The 24,805-nt window shown below is 38.7% G+C and overlaps 1 protein-coding gene across 2 annotated transcripts in view; it reads left to right on the top strand.

The window, feature by feature from the left end:
• Positions 1–24,805, top strand: part of LOC147035297 (regulating synaptic membrane exocytosis protein 4-like) — a 334,003-nt gene that overhangs the window by 210,187 nt on the left and 99,011 nt on the right. Inside the window, exon 1 of one of the 2 annotated variants that reach the window (XM_085896623.1) lies at positions 22,444–23,117. The exons of the other annotated variant lie outside the window; for it this stretch is intronic. Within the exon in view, the coding sequence (XP_085752749.1) occupies positions 22,934–23,117 (184 nt within the window). The 5' untranslated portion in view covers positions 22,444–22,933. Of the gene's footprint in view, positions 1–22,443; positions 23,118–24,805 lie in introns of those variants that run through there. 2 annotated transcript variants of the gene reach the window in all.

The following is a 24,805-nucleotide window of genomic DNA, read 5'->3' as shown; positions in this document are numbered from 1 at the left end:
AATTGATGAAATTAGTAGGTATATCAGTGAATATACTCGGAATCTTAAAACAGAAGAGATGTTGAATAGAAGACGACACTCAAAGAAGCCACTCAATGTATCATACCTTAAAAGATGATGCCAACACGTTAAACTGAACCAAAACACTTACTCGTATAATTTGGGTGTTCTGGAAGGAAAGCCACAATATCTATGGCTCATTTAAAAAAAAAAGAAGATGGTGATACTGCTGCTGATAAGAATAATGCATTGAGTGCTAATGCTAAGGTGAAACAGTTCGCGTTTCTCCAGATGGAACATTTTATCCACGAGATAGATTGGAAATTAATTTGGAAAAAAATTATTATGCTGAAGCATACAAGTCTTGCCAAAAGGTGTGTGAAAGCAATGGAAATAATGAACCCATTTTGGATATGACAGCATTTAAAAGTTTGTATACAATCTATGCGTTTGACCTGAGTGTTCAAAAGGAAACTATAAAGTCTAATCGAGTTGATACTTCCATATACATTGGAAGAGGAGAGAGTGAAGTAGTTGATACATATTGTTTGCTTTTGGAAGAAACAGAATTACAGATTAATAGAGAAAATGGTGTTATGATTAGTCTCATAATTTTTTTGATGAATATAGAGTAGTAAAGTGCCAACTGGGGTATATGTTAATCAAATCAATCTTCATAAACTATCCTCTTGTTTTAAAAATCAAGAGCCTTGAATAATTAACGTTAGTACATTTCAGAGAAAAGGAGCAATAAGAATTGAAGTTTTGCTCACAAGAGAACAGGTGAAAATCTTGAACGAAACTGGCTCACTTAAAATTAACATGTCAAAACCAATGTTGAAGAAATATTCAATAAGAGAGACAAGTGGAGGATTTCTCCCATTTCTAATTTCTTTATTTCCTGGTTTAAGTGTGGCTGGAGCATTTCAGCAGCGGTGAAATCTTCCAACGAAAGGAAGGCTCAACTCCAGGCTCAAAAAGAATTGGAAAGACGTAACAAAGAGTTGGAGAAACAAATTTGTGGAAGTGGTGTAATTGTAGATTTTTCTGAAAAACTTGATAGTCCGCTTGATGAAGCGAGATTGTTCGTTGGAGATATGCTTTCTTCTATCGCACAAGCAGATGTAAAATTAACTAAAAGGAGTAATGGATTATATCTTTCTAATAAATAAACGAGCATTGATAAGTGGTTTAAAGAATTTGTAAAGAATGCAACATCAAATTTAGCACTTATCAAATATTGTAAGAAATTAAAAATTCATAATGTGGTTATTGTATGAGAGATGAATTAACAAACGTGTCTAAACATACAAATAGTATTATTATACAATTAGAAGAAAATAATGGGAACAGTTCTCATTGGGTTTGTATTTTTAATAGTCAAGATAAATATTATTTTGATAGTTTTGGTCTTCCACCACCTGTTGAAGTCATAAAATTCTTGCAGAATGGTGTTTATCCAACATTTTAAGTCCAATAATTAAATTCCAAGTGTTGTGGTCAATTATGTCGATTTGTATTTTTTCAAGTGAATAAAAAAATATTTTTTAATGACATTATTTTAATCTAATATAAATGACTTTTGTTGGTAAAGATGGTTCTATTTTTGGTGTATCCCAGGAACTGAATATTAATTTATTGAATTATTATACAAAGGCACAGGCTGAATGAGAGAAATATAGTATAGCAAAAAATATTAATATGAAAAATGCTAAAAATTAATATATTATCCAAGCCTGACTGACGCGGATGACTTGGTGAGATTAATTAATTTATCACAATATATATCCTTTAATAAAACGGATGTGTATTCCAAAGATACAGAAGTGTTGATTTTTATCTCCAGGTCATACAGACTTCACAGTTCCAATTAAAATAAAATTTTATAAAGAAGGTCGTATCGTTTGTATGAGAATATAACAATGGGAATATTATATGAATGATTTAGGGTATAATTGGTCATTTAAAATTAACCTCGAATACCTGGAACAATTAAATTAGTCTCGTAAGGAAGAATATTATCCACTTGGTGCCGAGAATGAGTTTTGTGGAAGCAAGATTTGCAAACAACAAATAGAAGAATTTAATAAGGGTAAAATCATTAATGGTTTTGCCATAGTTTATATCATGTCAATACAAAGAACAGGATTATACATAATAAGTAAGGAAATACAAAATGATTTCACGATGGGAAGATGGGGAGGTGTTTCCTGTCATTGTATTAATCTGTCATATATTTCTAATACATAAATAACGGCAAGAAGGCTTCAAGAAAATTATCTTTTCTGTGTCCATGCATACCTTCAAAAAAAGGGTTTTCGGTATTTTAATAAATATGTTCTCCAACTTAAGAATGAGGTATTTGCAATAAAAGATTCACTTTATACTGATGTTAATAAACCAACAACTTTGGATTTAATTAAAATGTTAAATACTGAAAAAAATTGATAGTGAAGAAAATGCAAGGCTCTATCAGAAATTCAGAAGGAATTTTATTGGTTTCCTGTTGTAAAAAAATTATTTTGGATACAGGAATAACAAGAAATCCTGATGAATATATGTATGATATTCTATGGGGTGTAAGTGATTCAAGAATCGTAAGGGATGAGGAAGGAGTTGAAGAAACTGAGAGAAGAGAAAAGGAGGAGAGGGAGAAGAGAGAGAAGGAGGCAAGGGAGAAGAGAGAGAAAGAGTCAATGGAGAAGAGTGAGAAGGAGGCAAGGGAGAAGAGAGAGAAGGAGGCAAGGGAGAAGCGAGAGAAGGAGGAGAGGGAGAGGAGGAAAAAGAGAGAATAAATAAATATAAAAATATGGAAACCAGTGAGATTTCAAAAAGATCGAAGGTATTGCAGAAAATAAATCAATCTCCATGCACCGAGGAGGAAAACAAGGAATTGGCAAGTTTATTTGAAATATTTGCATCAAGACTATTAACATCAGTTTCAGGGAGAAGATATAAACAAGAAAGTGGAGATAAAGAAGAGAAAAAAGGAAAAGTTTATATTATTGATGATGTTGGTGTGATGGACTTCAATTAAAGTTTTACATTTTTTTTCTTAAATAAATGGAGGAGGGAGTAAAGACGTTTCTGAGGATTCTTTGTTTTAAAAATTAAGATTCAAATGTGCATGTTGGAAACTATAAAGGTTTTCGCACTCTGTAGGAATTTTTCTCATAAATAAATGCGTTATTGTCTCAAATGTAAAAAGAAAACTAATACTAAAAATATCTCATATTTTAAAAGTAAAAATAACAGAGTTATACAAAAAAGTACATGTTCGGTGTGTGGCTCTAAAAAGAGTAAATTTCTCTCCAAACACAAACGTGGGGGAGATGTACAAAAGTTTTTATCAGGAAGTAAATTTACAGCTACTGGAATAGCAGGGGAATTACATCTACCAGGGTATTGTTTCTGTGGTCCAGGAACAAATTTGAATAAAAGATTAGATGAGGCTGATAATCCGAAACTGTGGAGCAAACCTATCAATAGGTTTGATGAAGTGTGTATGAGGCATGATATTGATTATGAAAATAACACAATGTTGGAAGAAAAACATGAAGCCGATTGAGAAATGTTGTATAATTGTCTCTGATACAAAATCCAACCTTGAGCGAAAAAGTTGATAGGTTCATCGTGAGTAAGATGATCACTGCTAAATTGAAACTTGGGCTTAGAAATTCAAAAAAACTTATAGGTTCTGATGATGTCATTAAGATTGAAGAGCAATTAGCTGATGAATTACATAAACCAATAATCACAAAGTTTCATAGAAGGAAGGTTTATTCCAAGGAAGTTGATTATATCTGGTCCGTTTATTTGATTGACCTCAATAATGATAAGGGGTTCAAGTATGCTTTAACCTTTATTGATTTGAGGAGTGGATATGCGTGGGTTGTCCCTTTAAAAAACAAAACAGATAATACTCTTATGTTAGCCTTTCAACAGATATTTAATAAAAGTAAGTGAAAACCTAAAAAATTGTGGACTGATGAGGGTCCAGAGTTCTCGTGATATGTCCAATGTTTTCGTGATATGTTGAAAAAAACGAAGTTCAGAGTTCTCGTTCCTTATGAGACAACAAAACATTTATGAATTTTCTTTAAAATAACAACATTATATTATGCAGCATCTTTAATGAAGGAAAAGCAGTTGTTATTGAGCGATTCAATCACACTTTAAAAGAGAGACTATATAAAAAATTCACTCAAGTTGGTTCTCAACAATGGTTATCTTTAATTCAGGATATTGTAGATAGGTATAATGATACTAACAACGAATACTAAACCATCTGGAACATTTACAAAATTAAAATATGAAAAAGAGATTAATGTCAGAAAGCCTAAGTTCAAAGTTGGTGATATAGTCAGAATATATAGGTGGAAATCTCATTTGGAAAAAGGTTATACTAAGCGATGGACAAATGAACTTTTTACAATTGTTGATGTAATCGATACAGTTTCTTGGACTAATAAGGTATATGATTTAGAAGGGGAAGAGATTTTAGGTTCATTTTTTTCACAGAAATTACAAAAGACAAAGATAAATTGACAAAAACCCTTGGACTTACAAATTATGTGATTTAAAGGGGAAAGAGATTTTAGGTTCATTTTATTCACAGGAATTACAAATGACAAAGTTAAATCCCCAAAAAATATATAAATTGACTCCACCCCATTTTTTAACTCCGCCCTTTTTGGACTACGCCCACTCAAGCCGCACCCACAAAAGCCACATCCACACAAGCCACATCCACACAATCCCCACCCCACACAAGCTCCACCCACACAAACACCACCCACATAAGCCACATCCACATCCATCATATCCACATAATTAGTGATTAGTTAATGAGTTCCCACACATAACATGTTCATTTAATTAAAAATAATTTGCTCCACCCACACAACCACATCCAAAAAAACCCCATACACACAAGCTCCACCAACACAAGACCCACCCATCCACACAAGCTCCACCCACCAATGCAAGCCCCACTCACACAAGCTCCACCCACCCACACAAGCTCCACCCACCCACACAAGCTCCACCCACCCACACAGGCCCCACCCACCCACACAGGCCCCACCCACCCACACAAACCCCACCCCACACAAGCCCCACCCACACAAGCTCCACCCTCACAAGCCCCACCCACACAAGCTCCACCCACCCACATAAGCCACGCCCACCCACACAAGCTCCACCCCCCTGTGCGGCCCACATTTGACCGAACACCCCCCTCATCCCACCCCACCCTTCCCCACACACACAAAGGGAGGGGAGAGGGGTGGTGGGTCATTGGGGGAGTGCACCTACCCCCCCCTTTCCCCTTTACATCTTTATTCTTTTCTTGTAATTCAAAATCAGATAATTGTAAGAAAAGCATTTATAATTAAACAAAAGTAATAACATTGAACAAAATCTTCTTTCGCAGCAATCTGCTTCAGATGTCTTGTGATTTTGAAACTCGTATCCCATATTCTATTTTGAAACAAAAAAAACCATTAGAGCATATGAAGACAATTATATAATGATATGAATAAAATAATAAATATACCATTTACCTCCAGAAGATGGAGTGTCATGTCAGATTCCTCCAGAAGATTAAGTTGTGTGTTTGGTTCATCCAGACAGGTGTTTAAACTGAAAAATAAAAAAATTAAAAATAATAATTATTTAAAGATGCACACACGCATACACGCACGCACGCACGCACGCACGCACACACACACACACACACACACACACACACACACACACACACACACACACACACACACACACACACACACACACACATATAAACACACACACAAATACACACACACACACACACACACACACACACACACACATACACATGCATACACATGCACACACATATACACATACACACATATATACAAACAAAAATACACACATATATACACATACACACATATAAACACACTCGTATATATATATATATATATATATATATATATATATATATATATATATATGTATATATATATATATATATATATATATATATATATATATATATATATATATATATATATATATACATATACACACACGCGCACACACACACACACATGCACAAACAAAAATACACACATATATACACATACACACATATAAAAACACTCACATATATATATATAGATATATATATATATATAAATATATATATATATATATATATTTATATATATATATATATATATCTATATATATATATATATATATATATATATATATATATATATATATATATATATATATATATATATACACACACACACACATATATATGTATATATGTAAAAAAAAATCTATATCTATATACACACACACAGAGACAGAGACAAAGTGATAATTTCTCACCTTGGACTCGGGTCATTCAAGATCAAAGGACGTGAGAGAACTTCTTTCCAGCCAACAGTAATATCATTCATTTCTTTCCGAAATGAATTAATGTCTTCAAGAAAGTCGTTCATTTTTCTCCACTTGTCATGTAATTCAAATAATTCATTTTCAACATCAGCTCTCAACGATGTTCTTATTGGGGACAACCTGTGAGAAAAAAAAAACATTCAATAATTATTGGTTGTATGGTGATTTAATTGTTTTAAACAACAAATAATGAATTGGGTTGAGATCTCACCTGTCATCTTGTGACAACGATTGATCTGCAGGGTTGTAGTAATAATCTGAACGCTCCATTTTCGAAATAAAACACGCTGGGCACACAAGTCGGTTTAAATAAGCAACTTTATGACGTAATGGGAGATTACAAAACAATGGTCTTTCCAGGGTGTGTTCCCACATAGGAAATGACTTCGGAATGTTTTTGGCTTGGTTCGGGCGAGGCAGCTTGATTGACTCATTTTAACACAAAAATGAAACATCTTGCTTTGAATGATTTTGATAAAACTTATGTTTAAAAGCTGTTTTTAGCTCAACTTTGTTCTGTTCTTGTTCTGATGATTTCGATACAACCATGAGAGACATGGGCACAGAATACTTCCTCATTTTCATGGCACGACTGTGCTACGAAAAGCACTTCCTCATTTTACAAAACCGAAGGAGAAAAACCTTTTCTTTCGTGCTTGAAGAGATAAAGTGAATATACTCGATGTTGATGAATGTAATAGGAAAATTTCGTTATTCACCAAATTCACCAAATTCACCAAAGTATGGACAAATATTCATTGGATCGCTCTTTAAGTGGAATGAAAATATGAAAATTAAGAAGTGCTTTAATCAGTGTCTCAATTTTACATTTGCTTGTAAAAATTTTACATTTTACATTTTACATTTACATTTGCTTTGCTCAACTTTACAATTTTACATTGCAACGTGTGGGAGGGAAGGGGATAGGTGAGGAGAAAATCAGTCTCCTATTTTGGGCTTTTGTGGCTTGAGTCAGTCTCAATTTAAAAGAGCTGTCACACCTTGACGATTTTGCCAGCGTATGCTGACGTATGAAAAAATTGTCTAAAACGCTGGCACATGTCGAATACGTTATGGGTAAGATTTGTATATGTTCAGAGCATGGTGAAGCACGCTGAAGCAAGCTGGCATACGTCATAGTATGCCGAGCTCGTTGACAAATTTTAACATGCTCAAATTTTTTTTCGAATGATGCCAGCGTATGACTCACACGTTCCGCATATGCTGGCCATAAGTTGTAGGCACGTTAGGCGATCATTGACACACGTCGACACACGTTACTTGTAAGTTACTCATAAGTCGAAACACGTTGAGGTAATGTTTAGTGTACCCGAAACTTATTTCTAACGTATGAGTAACGTATAATAGGCACATTACGCAATCGTTGACACACGTCGACACATGTTACTTGTAAGTTACTCATAAGTTGAAACACGTCGAGGTAATGTTTAGCGTACCCGAAACTTATTTCTAACCTATAAGTAACGTGCTTTGAACCTATGAGTAACATGCTTTGAACATATGTGTAACGTATCTGCAACGCACATTGAAGTATGTGGACGTATTTGACGTCTTCCGGACGACCACAGAACTTGCTGAACGTGTTTCTAACTTACAGCTACCGTATAATGGCGTATTGGCAGCGTTTAGGGGAATTGGTATATACAAATGGGCTTCACAGGAGGAACACATTAGTGTTCCAGACCCGATGGTTTTTTTTTCTTCGGCATGACAGTGATGTTGACACTTTGATTTCTAATGCGGTTATAATATAATATAATTAAAAGGCTGCCGCTCAACGATTTAAATCATAACCACACTCGAAATCGAAGTGTCAACATCACCGTCATGCCGAAGGAAAAAAAACAAACAAAAAAAAACATGGAGTCTGGAAAACTGACGGGTTCCTCCTGTGTGAACCACATTTTTATATACCAATTCTCATAAATGCTGCCAATACGCCATTATACGGTTGCTGTAAGTTCGAAACACGTTCAGTAAGTTCTGTGGTCGTCCGGAAGACTTCAAATACGTCTACATCTACATACGTCAATATGCGTTGGAGATACTTTACTCATAGGTTCAAAGCACGTTACTCATAGGTCCAAAGTACGTTACTCATAGGTTAGAAATAAGTTTCGGGTAAGCTAAACATCACCTCGATGTGTTTCGACTTATGAGTAACTTACAAGTAACGTGTGTCGACGTGTGTCAACGATCGCATAATGTGCCTACCACTTATGGCCAGCGTATGTGGAACGTGTGCGTCATACGCTGGCATACATCGAAATTTTTTTAGCATGCTTAAAATTTGTCGACGTGCTCGGTGTACTACGACGTATGCCAGCGTGCTTCAGCGTGCTCTTAATTATGCAAAACTTACCCATAACGTATTTGACGTGTGCCAGCATATTCGGCAAATTTTTAATACGTCGGCATATGCTGGCTAAAACGTCAAGGTGTGACAGGGCTTTGACACTTCAATGTCTCGTGCGCTTATGATTTGAATCGTCGAGCGGCAACCTTTTAATAGGCTACGCCACGTGATCGTCGACGATACGCTGCCGCGCTATGCATATGTGAGACTATCGTTGGGCATACGTTGTGAACGCCAACAAGACGCTAAGCATTCGTTGGTATAAGTTATCTATATGTCATCGAAACAGTCTGTGTATGTTACTATTACATTATGCATATGTCCAACTCGTTATGAATATGCCAAAAACTGGAAAAAAAACATCAATAGTTCAGTGTACGCCAGCATTTTACATACATTTTGATACGTTCCCATACGCTGGCTAAAACGTCAATGTGTGACAGCGGCTTTACATTTGCTTGTATGGGAGGGGGAGGAAATCAGTCTCCTATTTTGGGCTTATTGGGCTTGAGTCAGAAAGTTTTTCCCTCCCCCCCCCCCATTCATTTGATGGCTGCCTCAGAACCCCATTTATCCTCTACTACTGCTGTCACAACGGGAAACCAACGGGTTCAAGGGTCGTCTCGTACCTTTTCGTTTTTTTGGTGGTAGCCGTTTATCGCCAGACATAAGTATGTGAAATGTCGACCTCATGGGTCGGACATCTTGTGTGTCTTGGTGACCACATTGGTACGTTAAGTAAACAAAAAACAAACACCGAATGTCTGCACAGAAGCCATGACTTCTGTCAATGTCAGGAATGAATGGCTATCCAGCATCCATTTTCCGATTTAGAACAAGACACCGTAAATGTGTCCCAGGTGGGTTGTGCAATGTTTTTAAAATATCGATAAAACTTCCTGACCCCTTTACTGAAATAAACAGCAACTGATTTTCTCTGTTGAGACCACAGCAGTCAAGAGTAATGCCATGCAGAGCAGACATAAAATGGGTGCTCGGAAGTCGACCCTCGCAAAAAAAAAAAAAAATTGGGGTCGGCAGGAATTTTTGAAGTAGGTTGGGTTATCGGAAACTCAACATTTTTTGTTTTTAGACCTTAGGAATTAGATGAAGATCTGATCACATTTTGGGTCTAATTTATGCAGCCATACATAAAATTCGAAAGGGTTCACAAAATTTTTCCCACCACTGTGTGTGTGTATATGTATATATGTATATATATATATATATATATATATATATATATATATATATATATATATATATATATATATATATATATATATATATATATATATATATATATATATACGGAGCCTGGTGTTGGCGCATTGGTTCGGGCAGCGGCTTGGGATGCAAGAGGTCCTGAGTTCAAGCCCTGTTGAGCCACTAAATTAATACACCAGGGGGTTGACTCAGCCTGTCATCCTTCCGAGGTCGGCGAAATGAGTACCAGTATACTGGGCCGGTGTATACCCCGGTTAAAAGAGGTGTACCATATCCCTGTGTTGTAAGACGCGACCAGGGTTGCGTCAGGAAGGGCATCCGGCGTAAAACATGTGCCAAATCACTATGCGGATCATAATGGATGATCCGCTGTGGCGACCCCTAACGGGAGCAGCCAAAAGAAGAAGAAGAAGATATATATATATATATATATATATATATATATATATATATATATATATATATATATATATATATATATATATATATATATACACACACACACACACACACATTATACATGAAAGTTGCTGCTGTTGGCTGCTGTCTCCACACGTTGATAGGTTTTGGGAGATGGAACAGAAAATACCAGGTAGAGTATTCACTTCACCGTAGTTCAGGGGAGGTGTTGGCATCGCTCGGTGTCCATTAGTCAGGCAGTGAGGCGATCAGTCAGGCTGTATGTAAACACTTTGATCTTCTTCTCTGAAACGACACTCGCTATTTCATGAAACTTGATCACAACCTTCATCACCTGTGATGGACTAAAGTTTATTCATGGCATTAAAAAAATTCAGGGGGTTGCCCCCAAAAAGATATATTTACTTTCTTCTCCGTCAAATATTTAGTGAGAAATCCATGCCTGCCAGTAGTTCATTGGTTCTACTCGGTGAGCCTGAGGGCATTTCCCTTACATTTATTACCTGTGACATGTGGGAGGTCTACAAGAGCTCTGAGTGGTTTTTGTTGCCGTTTTTGTTGGGTTTCTTTATGGGGGTCGATTTTTAGCTTGTCTAGAATTTAAATTCCAGATAAGGTATTGTCATTGTGCGCCGTCCGTCCGTCAGTCCGTCCATCTCATTTTTCAACTTCTCCAGCCAAACTGCTGGGCCAATCCAGCTGAAATTTTGTAGCAACGTTCCTCCCGTGACTTGTAACAGGAATTGCAAAGCTTATTCCGGTCACATGAGTTTGTCAGTCAAAATGGCCAACTTGGTAAATTTATTCAAAAATCTTCTTCTGTTGACCCACCAGTGAGAATGCTCCCAATTTGAGGTTACAGCATTATGACAGGGTTCTGATGTTAAATTGCGGATGCCATGGAGATCACATGACCGGAGGAGTGACAAAATGGCAATCCTGCAAATTCCTTCCAAAATCTTTTTCTCCAGATCCACCATTCATTATGCTACCAAATTTGGGTTACGACATTAGGCAAGGCTGGATATGTTAAGTTCCTGAAATCACTCTGTTCACATGACTGGAAGTGTCAAAATGGCTGATTTATTAAATTTTTGGGAAAATCGCAGAAATTCCTTCAAAAATCTTATTCTTCAAACCTACCAGTCAGAATCTTACCAAATTTGGGTAAAAACATTAGGACACGGTCCAAATGTTAAATTGCGGAGGCTATTCTAATCACGTGATCGGAAGTGTGTCAAAGTGGCAGTCATGCAAACTCCTTCCAAAATCTTATTCCATAGACCCACCAGTCAGAGTGCTCCCAAATTTGGGTTGCAACATTAGGACAGGGTCGTGATGTTAAATTACGGAGGTCTCATTTATCGACTTCTCTGGCCAAACTGCTTGGCTGATCCGCCTGAAATTTTGCAGTAACAACGTTCCTCCCCTGACTGGTAACAGGAATTGCAAAGCTTGTTTTGGTCACATGACTTCAAATAGGTCAAAATGGCTGACTTGGTAAATTTCTTCAAAAATCTTCTTCTCTGGACCCACCAGTCAGAATTCTATCAAATTGGGGTTACACCATTAGGACAGGGTTCTGATGTTAAATTGTGGATGCTTTTTCAATCACATGATCAGAAGTGTGTCAAAATGGCGGACTTCATAAAAATTTTGGAAAATCATCTAAATTCCTTCAAAAATCTTCCTCACCAGACCCACGAGTCAAAATTCTACCAAATGTGGATTACAACATTAGGCCAGGGCCCAGATAAGCTACCAGTCCAGTGGTTCTATTTTTGAAACATGCACCCATTGGTCCGGATAGCTACTGGACCCCACCCACATTTGTCGCTTGACACCACCCACCATGGCATCCAAACTAAATAATATGACCACCATCTTAGTTTTTTGGTGGGCCTAAGACATCAGGCCCTCTCTGCCTCTGCTGCTTATAAATTTGAATTGAGTAAAACTGCCCAGGTTTGTTGTATAAGATTTCCACTGACTTTGTTTAGGTTGAGTGTTACTCACGATATGGAACCCTGAAAATATAATCATATGTCAAATATTATTTATTAGTGAGGTTTAATCAAGCATGCATGGTACTTGCCTCCTTTAACGCCGTTCATGTGATAATTTTGTTCAACATCATCTGCTTATCATCGGCTTTGTTACTTACGATGCGGTGAGCATGAGTCTTTTGTTACCTCTTCCACAACTGAGTAAAATAGACTTTACTCGTGATTCAAACTGCAGCACCATTTGGCGAGTTATCTGCTCAATTAACGTGTTCTTGTTGAAAGTTTTCCCCCCATCAACTTTTGTGTACAATTTATTTGTTCTCCGTAAAATAAAGGTACAGTAAACTAGAAGCATGAGTGAGAGGTCATCACATCTGACCGTAATTTGTGTATGCATGGGGTCCCGCTCAAAAATTATGTCACCCTCAGGGAGGGGTGTGTATGTCCTAACGTTATGGAGCGATACAGGAAGGTCAGGGGGTTTGGGTGGGGGGGTGTTTCCAGTGGTGTTACGTAACACTATTAACGAATGACTACTGTGTTTACCTCTATAATAGAGACACTGCTTGTGCATTCACATCTTGCATAACAAGAACGACAAAATAAATTTGGGAAAACTTTAGCGAGTGGTACTGTATTACATTTATTCACCACTTGAAACATAAACATTCAACCTTATATACATTTTTGAAAATAGGAGCGGAAAGCGATTTCACTCCTAAAATTCCAACAGTATATCGATTGTTAACATTTGTAAGTCGATTTAAGAGTAGTGAGGAAAATATACAGTATGACGTCATATGGAGAATGTGTGGGGCTGAAAATGTAGTTGCCAATCTTGTCTTAGGTCATGACCACGGTGCGGTCATTCGTTCTTGTTAATAACTGCAAGACTGTCTTGATGGTTCATTGAATTACTCGATCTATTTACCGCACAAAATCACTTCAAAACCATGATGACCATATTACTGTCCTTGCAACACTCTGTATGTCACTAAACCGTGAAGACAGTCACAATACGTATTTTGTGCATGGGATGGAGGTGGTACTGACCGGCACGTACGGGGTGTGAACAGGATTGGGCAGGAGAAAAAAACACACACACACACACCTCCATTCAAAGAGTACAATGCCTCGGTGTGTTTGTGCTTAAAATGAATAGCAGTTTTTGAGACCTTGTGATTATTGTGGATCAAAATTGTATAATCAGCCCTTGATTTGTGCACACAGCAGGCTCCTTGGCGTAGATTGGAAATCGCTTGATGGACCTTTCATTCCAAGAAACCAAACTCGATCAGGCTGCTCCGCTCTGCCTGATCTCGTGCGCTCAGTCTCATCGTCACCGTTGCTCCCATGATTGGGCAATGTCTGATCCCACAGATTGTATAATGAAATAGGACCGTCAAATGTTCCTCATGAAACGCTCAACAGCTTGCTGTTCACAGGAGTGAGGAATCGTTGATTTTAATTTTCCTTTTCCTGCTTTTCACTGCAACATAAAATAATGTTCATGAGTTTTCAATCTGAACGCTATTTGAATGAACAATCCGATGGGCTGAACACATCTGTATTCCAATCAGCATGAACTTGAAAGTCGATTTTGTGTCATAGTTTGTGCGAGTGTCATCCTTTATTAGCCTGCCCCCCCTCCCCCCTCCCCCCGTGCAGCAGAAGATGGGATTTTGCAATCATTTGTGTGTCTGTGTGTGTGTTTGTGTGTCAGGGCTGTAACGCTTTCATCATTTGAGCTTTTGACATCAAATTTTCTACAGAGATTTATTATGAGAATATGGAGAAGACAAATTAATTCGGTCAAAAGGTCAAAGGTCAGCATGACATAAAATTTTCAATTTTCATCCAGTTGACATGAAATTTTAATTATCATTTGAGCTTTTGTTATCACATTTTCAGCAAAGCTTCATTATGGGAATATGGAGAAGACAAATTAATTATTTAGTCAAAAGTACCGTTAATCATACGGATGAAGAAGTCCGAATGCAAAGCGGACGGGCTTTACATTTCCAGATGATTTTAGTTATTTTTGTTATTCTCCCATGATCTAACACCAACATGATAATGAGAAACTTGAACACATATAATGATTGTGGCAGGGACAAAAGGATATGTTGATGTACTTTTCCAAGAATTACAAGGATATCAGTTGACAATGGACAAAACTGAATTTTTTTTTTTTGGGGGGGGGGGATGGGCAAAATTGTCATGATATGAGATTTAATTGTGGGAAACCAACGTCATGTGTGTTCGGTTCAGATATCATTCGCCAATTTATTTGTGTTTATCAGGGGGAGAGGGTGGGTTTCTGTCATTAGCCTTCCAAACTTACAAAAATATACAGTTTTTGAAAAGAAGCCTATTAACAAGATATTGGAGAAAAACACATAAATTGTTCATATAATAAAATAACTGAGATTCATTTCATATATACACTATATAACCCAGACAGCTCCTTCCACACTCGTACACACCGTGTGTGTGTGTGTGTGTGTGTGTGTGTGTGTGTGTGTGTGTGTATGTGTGTGTGTGAGTGTATATATATAATTATATATACATATAATTATATATCTTCTTCTTCTTCTTTCGGCTGCTCCTGTTAGGGGTCACCACAGTGGATCATCCGTTTGATCCTCATAATGATTTGGCACAAGTTTTACGCCGGATGCCCTTCCTGACGCAACCCTGGTCGCCTCTTACGACACAGGGATATGGTACACCTATTCTAACCGGGGCATACACCGGGCCCAGTACACTGGTACACACTTCGCCGACTTCGGAAGGACGACAGGCTGAGTCGACCTCCTGGTGTGTATTAATTCAAGCGGCCAACGGGGCTTGAACTCACGACCTTTTGGATCCCAAGCCGCTACACCAACACCAGGATATATATATATATATATATATATATATATATATATATATATATATATATATATATATATATATATATATATATATATATATATATATATATATATATATATATATATATATATATATATATATATATATATATATATATATATATATATATACACACACTGGACCGACAAGCCAGAGTAAGACAGGTTCAACACCTCCCCCCATCTTCCCATGTTGCGTCATCACAAACAGATGCATGGCACCTCAGGATGATCACTCCATAAAGAAGTGCTTTCTCTCGTCTTTGAAAGACATGAAACCAAAGTTAATGTGTTGGTTTCACATCTACATGTACAAGTGCTTTGAGCGTGAGGTTGTAAATTAAACCTTATTGGTGTCTGCCTTGAACGCATGGAAAACGAGATGGAAACGCTGCCGTTGAGCAGCCAGCCTGAGACGTCACGACGAGCGTCTCCACCCGGCAGCACTCCCACTCCTGGACTTGCCAACCACTGTTGCTCCATCGTGCTCTTTGCCTGATTAATTGAAGCAGCATTTTTTCTGGAGGAGTCTCCATTAATTACATTGCTGCATTGAATATCTTGCTATTGCGGTACCGACAGCTCACTCACGATGCACGGATGCTCAAGGGAGCGTGCAGTCTGGACGATGCAGATTGATCACCTTCTTGTGCTACATGCCATCATGAAAAGTGACTTTAAAAGACTTCCATCATGAAGCACAAACAAAGATCTGGTCCAGTGCCAGGAAAGATTGCTGCATTGTGGAGCGTGCCATATGTTACTTCAAGCTGTACAAGTCAATAGGCTGGCCATCTTGGCTGAAACCGTGCAGATCTAAAATATCCCATGGTATCCTTGGCAAGGATTGGCTATTTGGGCACTGCTATATTGTCATAAACCTTCATTAATAGGTGAAGTGAAATAAGAAGTGATGAGTGGATCAGATCTGTGCCTATGCTGTGGAAGGTCGATGCTCCAAACGGGTGATCACGAGCATACTTTCTGTTCAATTCCTTGGGGGTAAAATGGAGAGAAAATGCAGCATAGTGTATTGAGAAATGGTTTCTATTAAAAGTAATGATATGGATATGATCAACATGCCATTTTACCTTTATAACAACTGCTTAAAGGGCAGTGCAATCTCATCATTCTTAGATTTCTCAAAGTTCATTTATTTTCTCTCTTCGGCTGAATGTTATCGCTTGCTTGTTGCCTCTGCCACCAAATGTGGAAGGAGGTTATGTTTTCACTCATCTTCCTGTTAGTCTGTTTGTTTTTCTGTTTTTGTGCAGGATATCTCAAAAAGTTCCAGACGGATTTGGATGGAATTTGATGGATAGGTTGTGCTTGCAACAAGGACGAACTGATTAGATTTAGGTGACGATCCGGATCCAGCTACTACAATTTTTTTGTGCTTTTTCACCATTGAGAGATAGGGCCAAAAACAATATGTAGCATGATATCTCAAAAAGTTGTGGACAGGTTCGGACGTACCTTGGTGGACAGGTTGGGTGTGTGACGAGGATGAAATGATTCAATTTTGTTGAAGATTCAAATCCAGATCCTGATACGAGAATTTTTTAATTTTCAAAGTAATTCTTCAGCATTGAGAGATAAGGCCAAAAACGAGACATAGCATGATATTTAAATAATTTATTGGGCTCATTACCTTCCACTTGATTAGGCATTGTGTGGAGGAGGTATGAACTCTTCCGAGTGCCCTTTTCGTTTGTTCTTGTTTTATTACTAGCGAAAATCAATTTCTCAATATATTGATTGGTCTTGTGCATCATTCTGTCTCTCTGTTTGTCTGTCTATCTGTTTGTCCTGGGAAAATTGGGAAAAACAAACAATTTTGACAAGTTAGTTGATCGCTTCTGTTTGTTTGTCTGTCCGCTCACCTTTAATCGCCTACAGGTCACAATTTTAAACAGATCTTCACAAAACCACCAAATGGTGCAGTTTGTGGTCCAACAGAATCCCATTTGTTTTTGAGGTCAAAAGGTCATCATACGCCAAAGGTCAACAACATTTTCAAATTTCTAAAATCGTCAATTTTCATCCGATTGACTCGAAATTTGAAGAGCAATTTGCATATCAGATCAATGAATTCAACCACCTACTAATTTTGAGGTAAACATCGGCCAAAAGATCAACATAGGCCAAATTTCTAAAATTGTCAATTTTCATCCGATTGACTTGAAATTTGAATAGGATTTCATATCAGGTTACTAAATTCAACCAACTATTATTTTTGAGGTCAACATAGGCCAAAAGGCCAACATAGGCCAAAAATCGAAATCGGCCAGATTTCTAAATTTGTCAATTTTCCTCTGACTTTAAATTTGACAAGGATTTGCATATTTGGTCATTGAATTCAACCATTAATTATTTTTATGGTGGGATGTGTTGTATGGATTTTGCAAGTAACGTCCTATGCATGACATCTTCTTCTTTGTAACCTTGATGATTGTGTCTTTCTTGGGTGTGCTTCCTTTCGTTCCCATTTGTTAATTGTTTGTTTGTTTGTTTGATTATTTTTGTGTTGATTGCTCCTACTTCCTTTGGTTGTTTATTTAAGTTTTGAAATCGTTTCGTTTGCTCATGCTTCCTTTTTTACCTTTATGTATGATTTTGGCTCATGGAAGAGTCAGGAGAAAAAGTGTAAAAAGGAAACGAGGTGACAAATGGACATATCGAGGAAGGGAATGAGTGAACATGAGAGGATGGGAGAAAACTTCCGGTTTCCTGGTTTTGGTCACTTATCTTGGTCCTCTGAGTGATCTGCTTCCACAAAGCTAAGTAATTGTTCTGGACTCATCTTTGCTGCCATCCATTTTATGTCCTCTTTCTGTGTCGATTTTTTTCTTCAAATTGAGGTGCTCACTCCTTTGTTTTGTTCTTGTGCTCATTCTATTTATTTTGATCCTGTGTCTCAGGCTCGAATCATTTTGGTCCTACCCCCCTTTTTATTCTTTTTTTGTTTTGTTTTTTCCAACTGTTTCTCATACCCACTCACAATGTCTCCATCCCTTCTGTCCCGCTATACACCAACCTCAGATTAATTCATTCCTTATAACTTCTGCTTAATAATAATAATAATAATAATTAAATATATGCATGTATTTTGTATTTTCCATACTTTTTCTTCCGCCCCTTTCACTCCATCAATTCAAACCTTTTTAAATGGGAATTTTAAAATGTTAAAACTTCCCACATACTTGCTTCCAAACGCCTTTCACCCAGTCGAGATTCCATTCTCCTCTTCTTTCCATCCCTGGATTACCCATAAACTTGTGCCGCACCCACCATCATGTTCATATAGTGCTCTTTTATTGTGCCTTTAATCATCCTTACCATCCCAATCCTGATGTCTGTCTTCGTCTTTCTGCCCTTGTGTGTTGGACTATGGTGACAAACTCCATCATGTCAGTACCCTCATCCATGTCATCTTCACACCCAGGGTTCCCCTACACCTTCTCCAGGCCCACCAATCCTACCCCTGTGCAGTGTCTCCAAACTACATCTTAATCCACCCCATGCCCTGACCCCTCATTTTCAACATTCACCACCCCTGCTTTGATTCCTTCACTCCAACACCCCCTCCAATGTACCTTCCTCATAACAGTTATGACTCTATTTACATCTCCCTCTCTGCCAATATGGACCATCTTATAATCACTCATCCCAATACTCTCTTCTTCATATGCAGTGGTTTCAACTGTCACCATGCCAATTGACTGGGTGTTAGTGCATCTTTAATCGGCCATGGCATTACAACAAAAGACTTATGTGACTCCATCGACCTCATACAATCGATGAACTTTCCAGCTGGGATTTCTCCCAATGGCACATCCTCCCTTCTGGACTTGGTAATGATGAATTTTGCAATGAATGTCTCCTGTTCCTCTTATGGTGCAACAGGTTCATCTGATCATGTGCTCGTGGCTATTTTCAGAGAGCTGCCTCAGTGCCGTTGAGTCTGGCAGTTCACTTAAGGTGACTGGCAGGGACTTCACGCTGCCCTCTCATGTCAAGACTGGTCCTTCATTTTCACATCTCCTGATATTAATCTTGACTTGACCTGGGAATCATTCCACACAAGCTTGCTCTCCCTTGTATTATTTTTTTTTTATAATTTCATTCCTATATCCTCTCGTCCCTATTACGCAGAACCCTGTGGTGAGGCAATTACCTTCAAACACCTTCCTTCTCTTCCTGAAAGATAAATCTGACCGAAGGAAGCCGCAGATCATTCCACAAATGCATGAACAAGTGTGTGTCCACTCTCAGGATATCCAGAAAACAACATCTGTCCAACCTCAATATTGAACTTTCAAACTTTTCTCCATCATCTAAAACCTGGTGTCACCTTGTCAAGTCTGTTTCTGGTGTATGTTCCCCCTCCATCCCTTCCCCTCACTTACAAATGGCACCACAGTTGACTCTGCTCATGAAAAGGTCGAAAGCCTCAATTCTTTGTTTCCTTCCAAATATTGTGTACCCGGTCCCTCACTCCCGACACCTACTCCACCCTCTCATACCCAACTGCTCCTGGATACTGTGCCTTTCTTACTTGCAACGGTGGAAATATTTCTGGCAATCCTCGACTTAGATATGCAACAGACCCAGACAGCATCAGTGCATGTGTCCTCAATACCAGCTCTGCTTCTCTTGCTCAACCTCTTCCTGCTCTGTTCACTTGATTATTCTCTCTGGGTCAGTAGCCATCTGCCTAGAAGTTAGACAACAACATTGCAATATACAAACATGGTTCAAAAAGGGATTATCTTAAGTAATAGTGTATTCGATTACATGACCTTTATTTTAATTGAAGTAAGCTATCATTGCAGTTGACATCAATTCCTTCCTATTCACCAACGACCTAATCTCATATCATCAGTTCAGTTTTAGACCCGGTCATTTTTCCTGGACATGCTTCTTCTACTCTCCCAACAATGCATGGAAGCCCTCAATCTCAAACATGAGATCAGGGCCATTTCTCTGGACATATCTCGAGCATTTTATAAAATCCAGCACCCCACCTTGATCTCCAAACTCCCTAGTTATGGGCACCAAGGCCACCTCCTCTCATAGATCATTGACTTGCTCTACTCTAATAGTCAGCATGTCGCTCTTAAAGGAATCCTCTCACCTCCTCTCCCTGTCGAGGCTATAGTGCCCAAAAGCAGTATCTTGGGCCTATTCATGTTCCTCATCTGCCATGAGTAATCTTTTTGACTCCCTGGAAAGTCTTGCCTATCTTTTTGCTGATGATTCCACTCTCCGCCATATCATTTCTCATCCTCAGAGAGACAGACATCAGTTTATTCCATTTCTGCAGATCTAGGCAGAAGCACGAGATGGTCCAACACTTGGAATAATGTGTTGTGCTCTTTTGTATGTATGGGATACATTACACATACAAATGTATGGGATATAAAATGACGCACAAGTACCGTTAATGTGAAATTCAACATTAAAAAGACGAAGGAAAACAGCGACTGCTGGAGCGACTGAAGTTAGGTGTTGCCAGAAACAACGATTTATCGATATTTTTTGAAATTGCAATGAAAGTAATTGAGAAGGCACTTTCTTCCACATTAAGTGTACTTGTGTATCATTATATGTATAGTTTGTACATTTTCTATCAATGTAAGTCTGATTTTGAATTTAAAAAATGCTAATTAAAAAAACTAAAATATTGATTATTTTTTTTCCTTAAAATTGAGATAGCATAAAAAGTTGACCTGATTGAGCGAAACGAGATACATTTCTGAATTTAACATGCAAAAAACATATGAGAACCGTTAAGAAAACCTTGACCTCTGAAAAAAAAAATTCAAATGCAGCCCAGTGTTATCATTCTTTCTTGTGCTTCTTTTTCTGTTTCAATTGTTCTGGTTTTGGTTTGCTCTGGTGTTTTCTAAAAAAAATTTAAGAAGTCCCTTTACTTTCGATATCTTCCCAATTTTTTTCCAACAATGTCTAAGGCTGGTTGCAGATTTTTTAACATCCATTTTATATCGGACAATGAAATTAGGAGATACCATTGTATTTTCAGATGGATTGTGAAGTCATCAATCGACAATGTCCAAGGCACCACGATTTACGGGATTTTGACCTTCGGCTTTATGGGATTTTAATGTGGGATTTATGGGATCTTGGTCTGAAACTTTATGGGATTTGATCCCTGCAGAGTTTATTGGATTTTAACCTGGTATGGGGTCTATTGGCTTTAAGCGATAGTTTATGCGGTTTAAAATGGGGTTGTATGGAATTTTAACTTGCGCTTTATTGGCTTTTACCGGATAGTTAATGCGGTTTAAAATGGGGTTGCATGGGCTTTTAACCTGGAGGTGTATGGTATTTTAATCTGGGGTATATGGTATTTTAACTTGGTGTCTTATGGAATATTAAGCTGGGGTTTTATGGGATCTTAACCTGAGGCTTTATGGTATTTTAACCTGGGGTTTTAAGGGATATTCATTTGGGGTTTAAATTTTACATTTTGCTGAGGGATTAAAAGAAACATTCACAAAAAAAGCAGATGGGTATCTTACAGACTGGCGCCACAGCATGATGAGACGATATTAAGCGAGAAGCATGAGGTGAGTTCATCAAACAGAACAATAATTAGGAAGTTTTTTTTTTTAATTTTTTAAAGAAATAATTCAGTCAAGTTGTCCTTGTTGTTTGTTTTTGTACATGTTGTTCTTTACTTTCATTTTTCTTTTTTTTTGTTTTCACATATGTATAATAATTATAATAATAACAATTAATGACGGAATATGACCAAACTATATTACCTACTTGAAGTCATTATTTTTGGCCATCTTGCTGTGTATTTGCTTCAAAGTGGAGTCCACTGTGTATTTGCTTCAAAGCATCTACTGTCCATCCTTCCTTTCACTTTGTCTCCTCATTTACATCAGAAAGGAACAGAGATTCACACAATTAATTGCGTATAATGATCCAAGGATGGTCGGGCCATGAGCCGCCTCTCGAACCATGAAGAAATTGAACTCAGGACTGTGACCAGAAGTCGGTGGTTTGGCCACCGCTGGCCATCCCTTGGACATGGACATGCCGGTCACGTCATGCGAGTTCTGTGCGGTGGCCGATGTTGCAGTGGGAGCAGAAAATCTGACGCTTATTGTGAAGCAATATCTTGTCTGTTAGGTGTCGGAAAGTCAGAGTGGTTGCTTCAGATTGGCCATGAAGGGGGCGGTTCATGCTCAATGTAGCGGCTTCTACGGGCGCATGCACAGAGAGGTACGGTGCTGAGTGTGCGCCAGCCCGTGGCTGCGTCGGCACACGAGAAATGTAAGGGCCCTAGGGGCTCATGCGGACCTCCTTCCCCCAGCCTCTCAAACCCCACGACGTTCTGCACATGTCCTCCGGACACCCAGCCTGGACTCACCGGATCTTTGATTTCAGGGACACGGGGCTCCGAATCCCCACCCCTGGGTCCACAGTACTGTGCTGGATCTTTGCAAGCACGGGAGGCAGAGTGTACAGAGAGGCCCGGTGACCATCGACCCATGGTGGAGGGTCTCACACCGGGCCAGGCGAGAAGGAGACGCGGTATGGGCAAGGAGAGGGGCGAACTGGGATCGGGTCTGCGAGTCCCACGCTCACAGAGCCGTGCCAGCTTGTCCGCTTCCCTCGAAGCACTCGCCAGCTACTTACCATGCATGAGCATTGCCGAGGGATGTGAGACCACGGGTAAGGGTCCTCAACTCTAGACGTGAGGGCGTGACAACACGAATATCACCTACTTTACCTGTCCAAAATTATTTTGGCTGCTCTCCGACCTACCCGGCACGAGCTGCAGTCATATTTTGTACAGGAGCATGTGAACTACATGATAGAGATGAGTTTGTGTTTGTGTGATACTTTAAAATTCGCCATGTGGAATGTTAAGTTTCAAATTGGCTTCCTAATCATAAACTTCTGGTTTCTTCCAATTTTGAAACACAACAGGAAGACATAATGTGCCTTCTCGCACTGCAGTTACTTGACACTAGCGACCTAGACTCGTCTCCTCTCACCTTATCACTATTTGGTGCGAATGAGCTCGATCCCATTAGATCCCAGAATAGTAGGAGAGTCATGTGGTTAGTACTTGGATGGGAGGACCTCTTTGAAAGGTCATGTTTTGCAGGTTGAAGGAAGGTGGGATAGCTCAATTGGTGTAGTTCCCTTGCCTCTGAGCTGTCTGGTCCTGGATTTGTTCTTTGGAGTTGAATCGTGGACCAGTACCCGCAGAAGGTGTTGTACCTCAGAGCTCATTCTTAATCATTTAGAAACGTATAGCCTGCTGTCCCATCATCACTGAGGTTATAGATGTTAAAAAAAAAATGTCATGACGTCTCTCAAAAAAATATCCGAGTCGACTAAAATGTACCACGACCCTAAATTACCTGCCAAGAGGTTAAAATTGGAAAGGTAAAGGCGAATATCAAGTTGGAGAAAGTTAATGGGAGTTAGTGGGCACATGATAGGCTAATTGAGAGATTTCAGTTAATAGAGTGTGGATGAAGCACAAGCCCGATGGGCCAAATTACCTCCTTTTCTGTTCAAGTTCCCTGATTCAAAAATACATCGTTCAATACTGTAGCTCACAAATTTTGAGTGTTAATGGTGCCCATGTCGCAGAAACATCCCGGCTTTCTTGACCTCCAGGCAGGATTTAGTGTATTAATTTTAGTGATGGTACAGACCCGAGAGGGTACTCTTGTGAAGGATATCAAACATTTGTTCCACAACACAGCATGTTCCACATACAGATAGCTCGATGAACTGAATATTTTGATGCATTTTGTGTTCCTGCCTCAGCCTTTCTCGTCGGCTTAGAGGGTGTTCAGACCTTCTGCGAGATTAAAAAGAAAATCCACTAAAAGGTTGATGGGTATCAAAAGCCACCTGGGGATTGAGGAGCATTGTAAATCCTTTGTAGAATTGTCATTGAGGGCAGAGATATTGTTTTGGGTAAGAAAATCTGGGCAGGATGGCAGAATTGTGCCAGGGTACCAGCATACCATTGACCTACTCTTTTCAATATTTGCCATGTGAATTTTGTCCGCCAGCAAGTGTTACCAGATGGACCAGCTGGCTCAATGCTCCCTCAGAAGGAAGGGATGGACGTTGCTCTCATTGAGGCAACCCTGTGCCTGTAAAGCACCTATCTGACAGTTTCTAGTCAGATGGGGAATGAACCCGACTCGAGACAGCACAAAGGTGAGTGTCCAGTAACTATGAAAACAGAGCGACTACATTTATGTGAGTGTGTTCCTGCTTGGTAAAGATGATACTTCATCAGCGACAAAGGGGAAGAAGGCTCCTTCAACTACAAAGGAAGGAGAAGACAAGATGGGAATATTGCTTCACTTTCCAGCCATGTGATCCCTCTC

Source organism: Eptatretus burgeri, chromosome 1 (genome assembly GCF_056783735.1).
Source record: "Eptatretus burgeri isolate ZD-2024b chromosome 1, Ebu_testis_v1, whole genome shotgun sequence".
Classification (NCBI taxonomy): Eukaryota; Metazoa; Chordata; class Myxini; order Myxiniformes; family Myxinidae; genus Eptatretus; species Eptatretus burgeri.
Note: the sequence above shows the minus strand (reverse complement) of the source record. Positions and strands in the feature narration are given on the sequence as shown.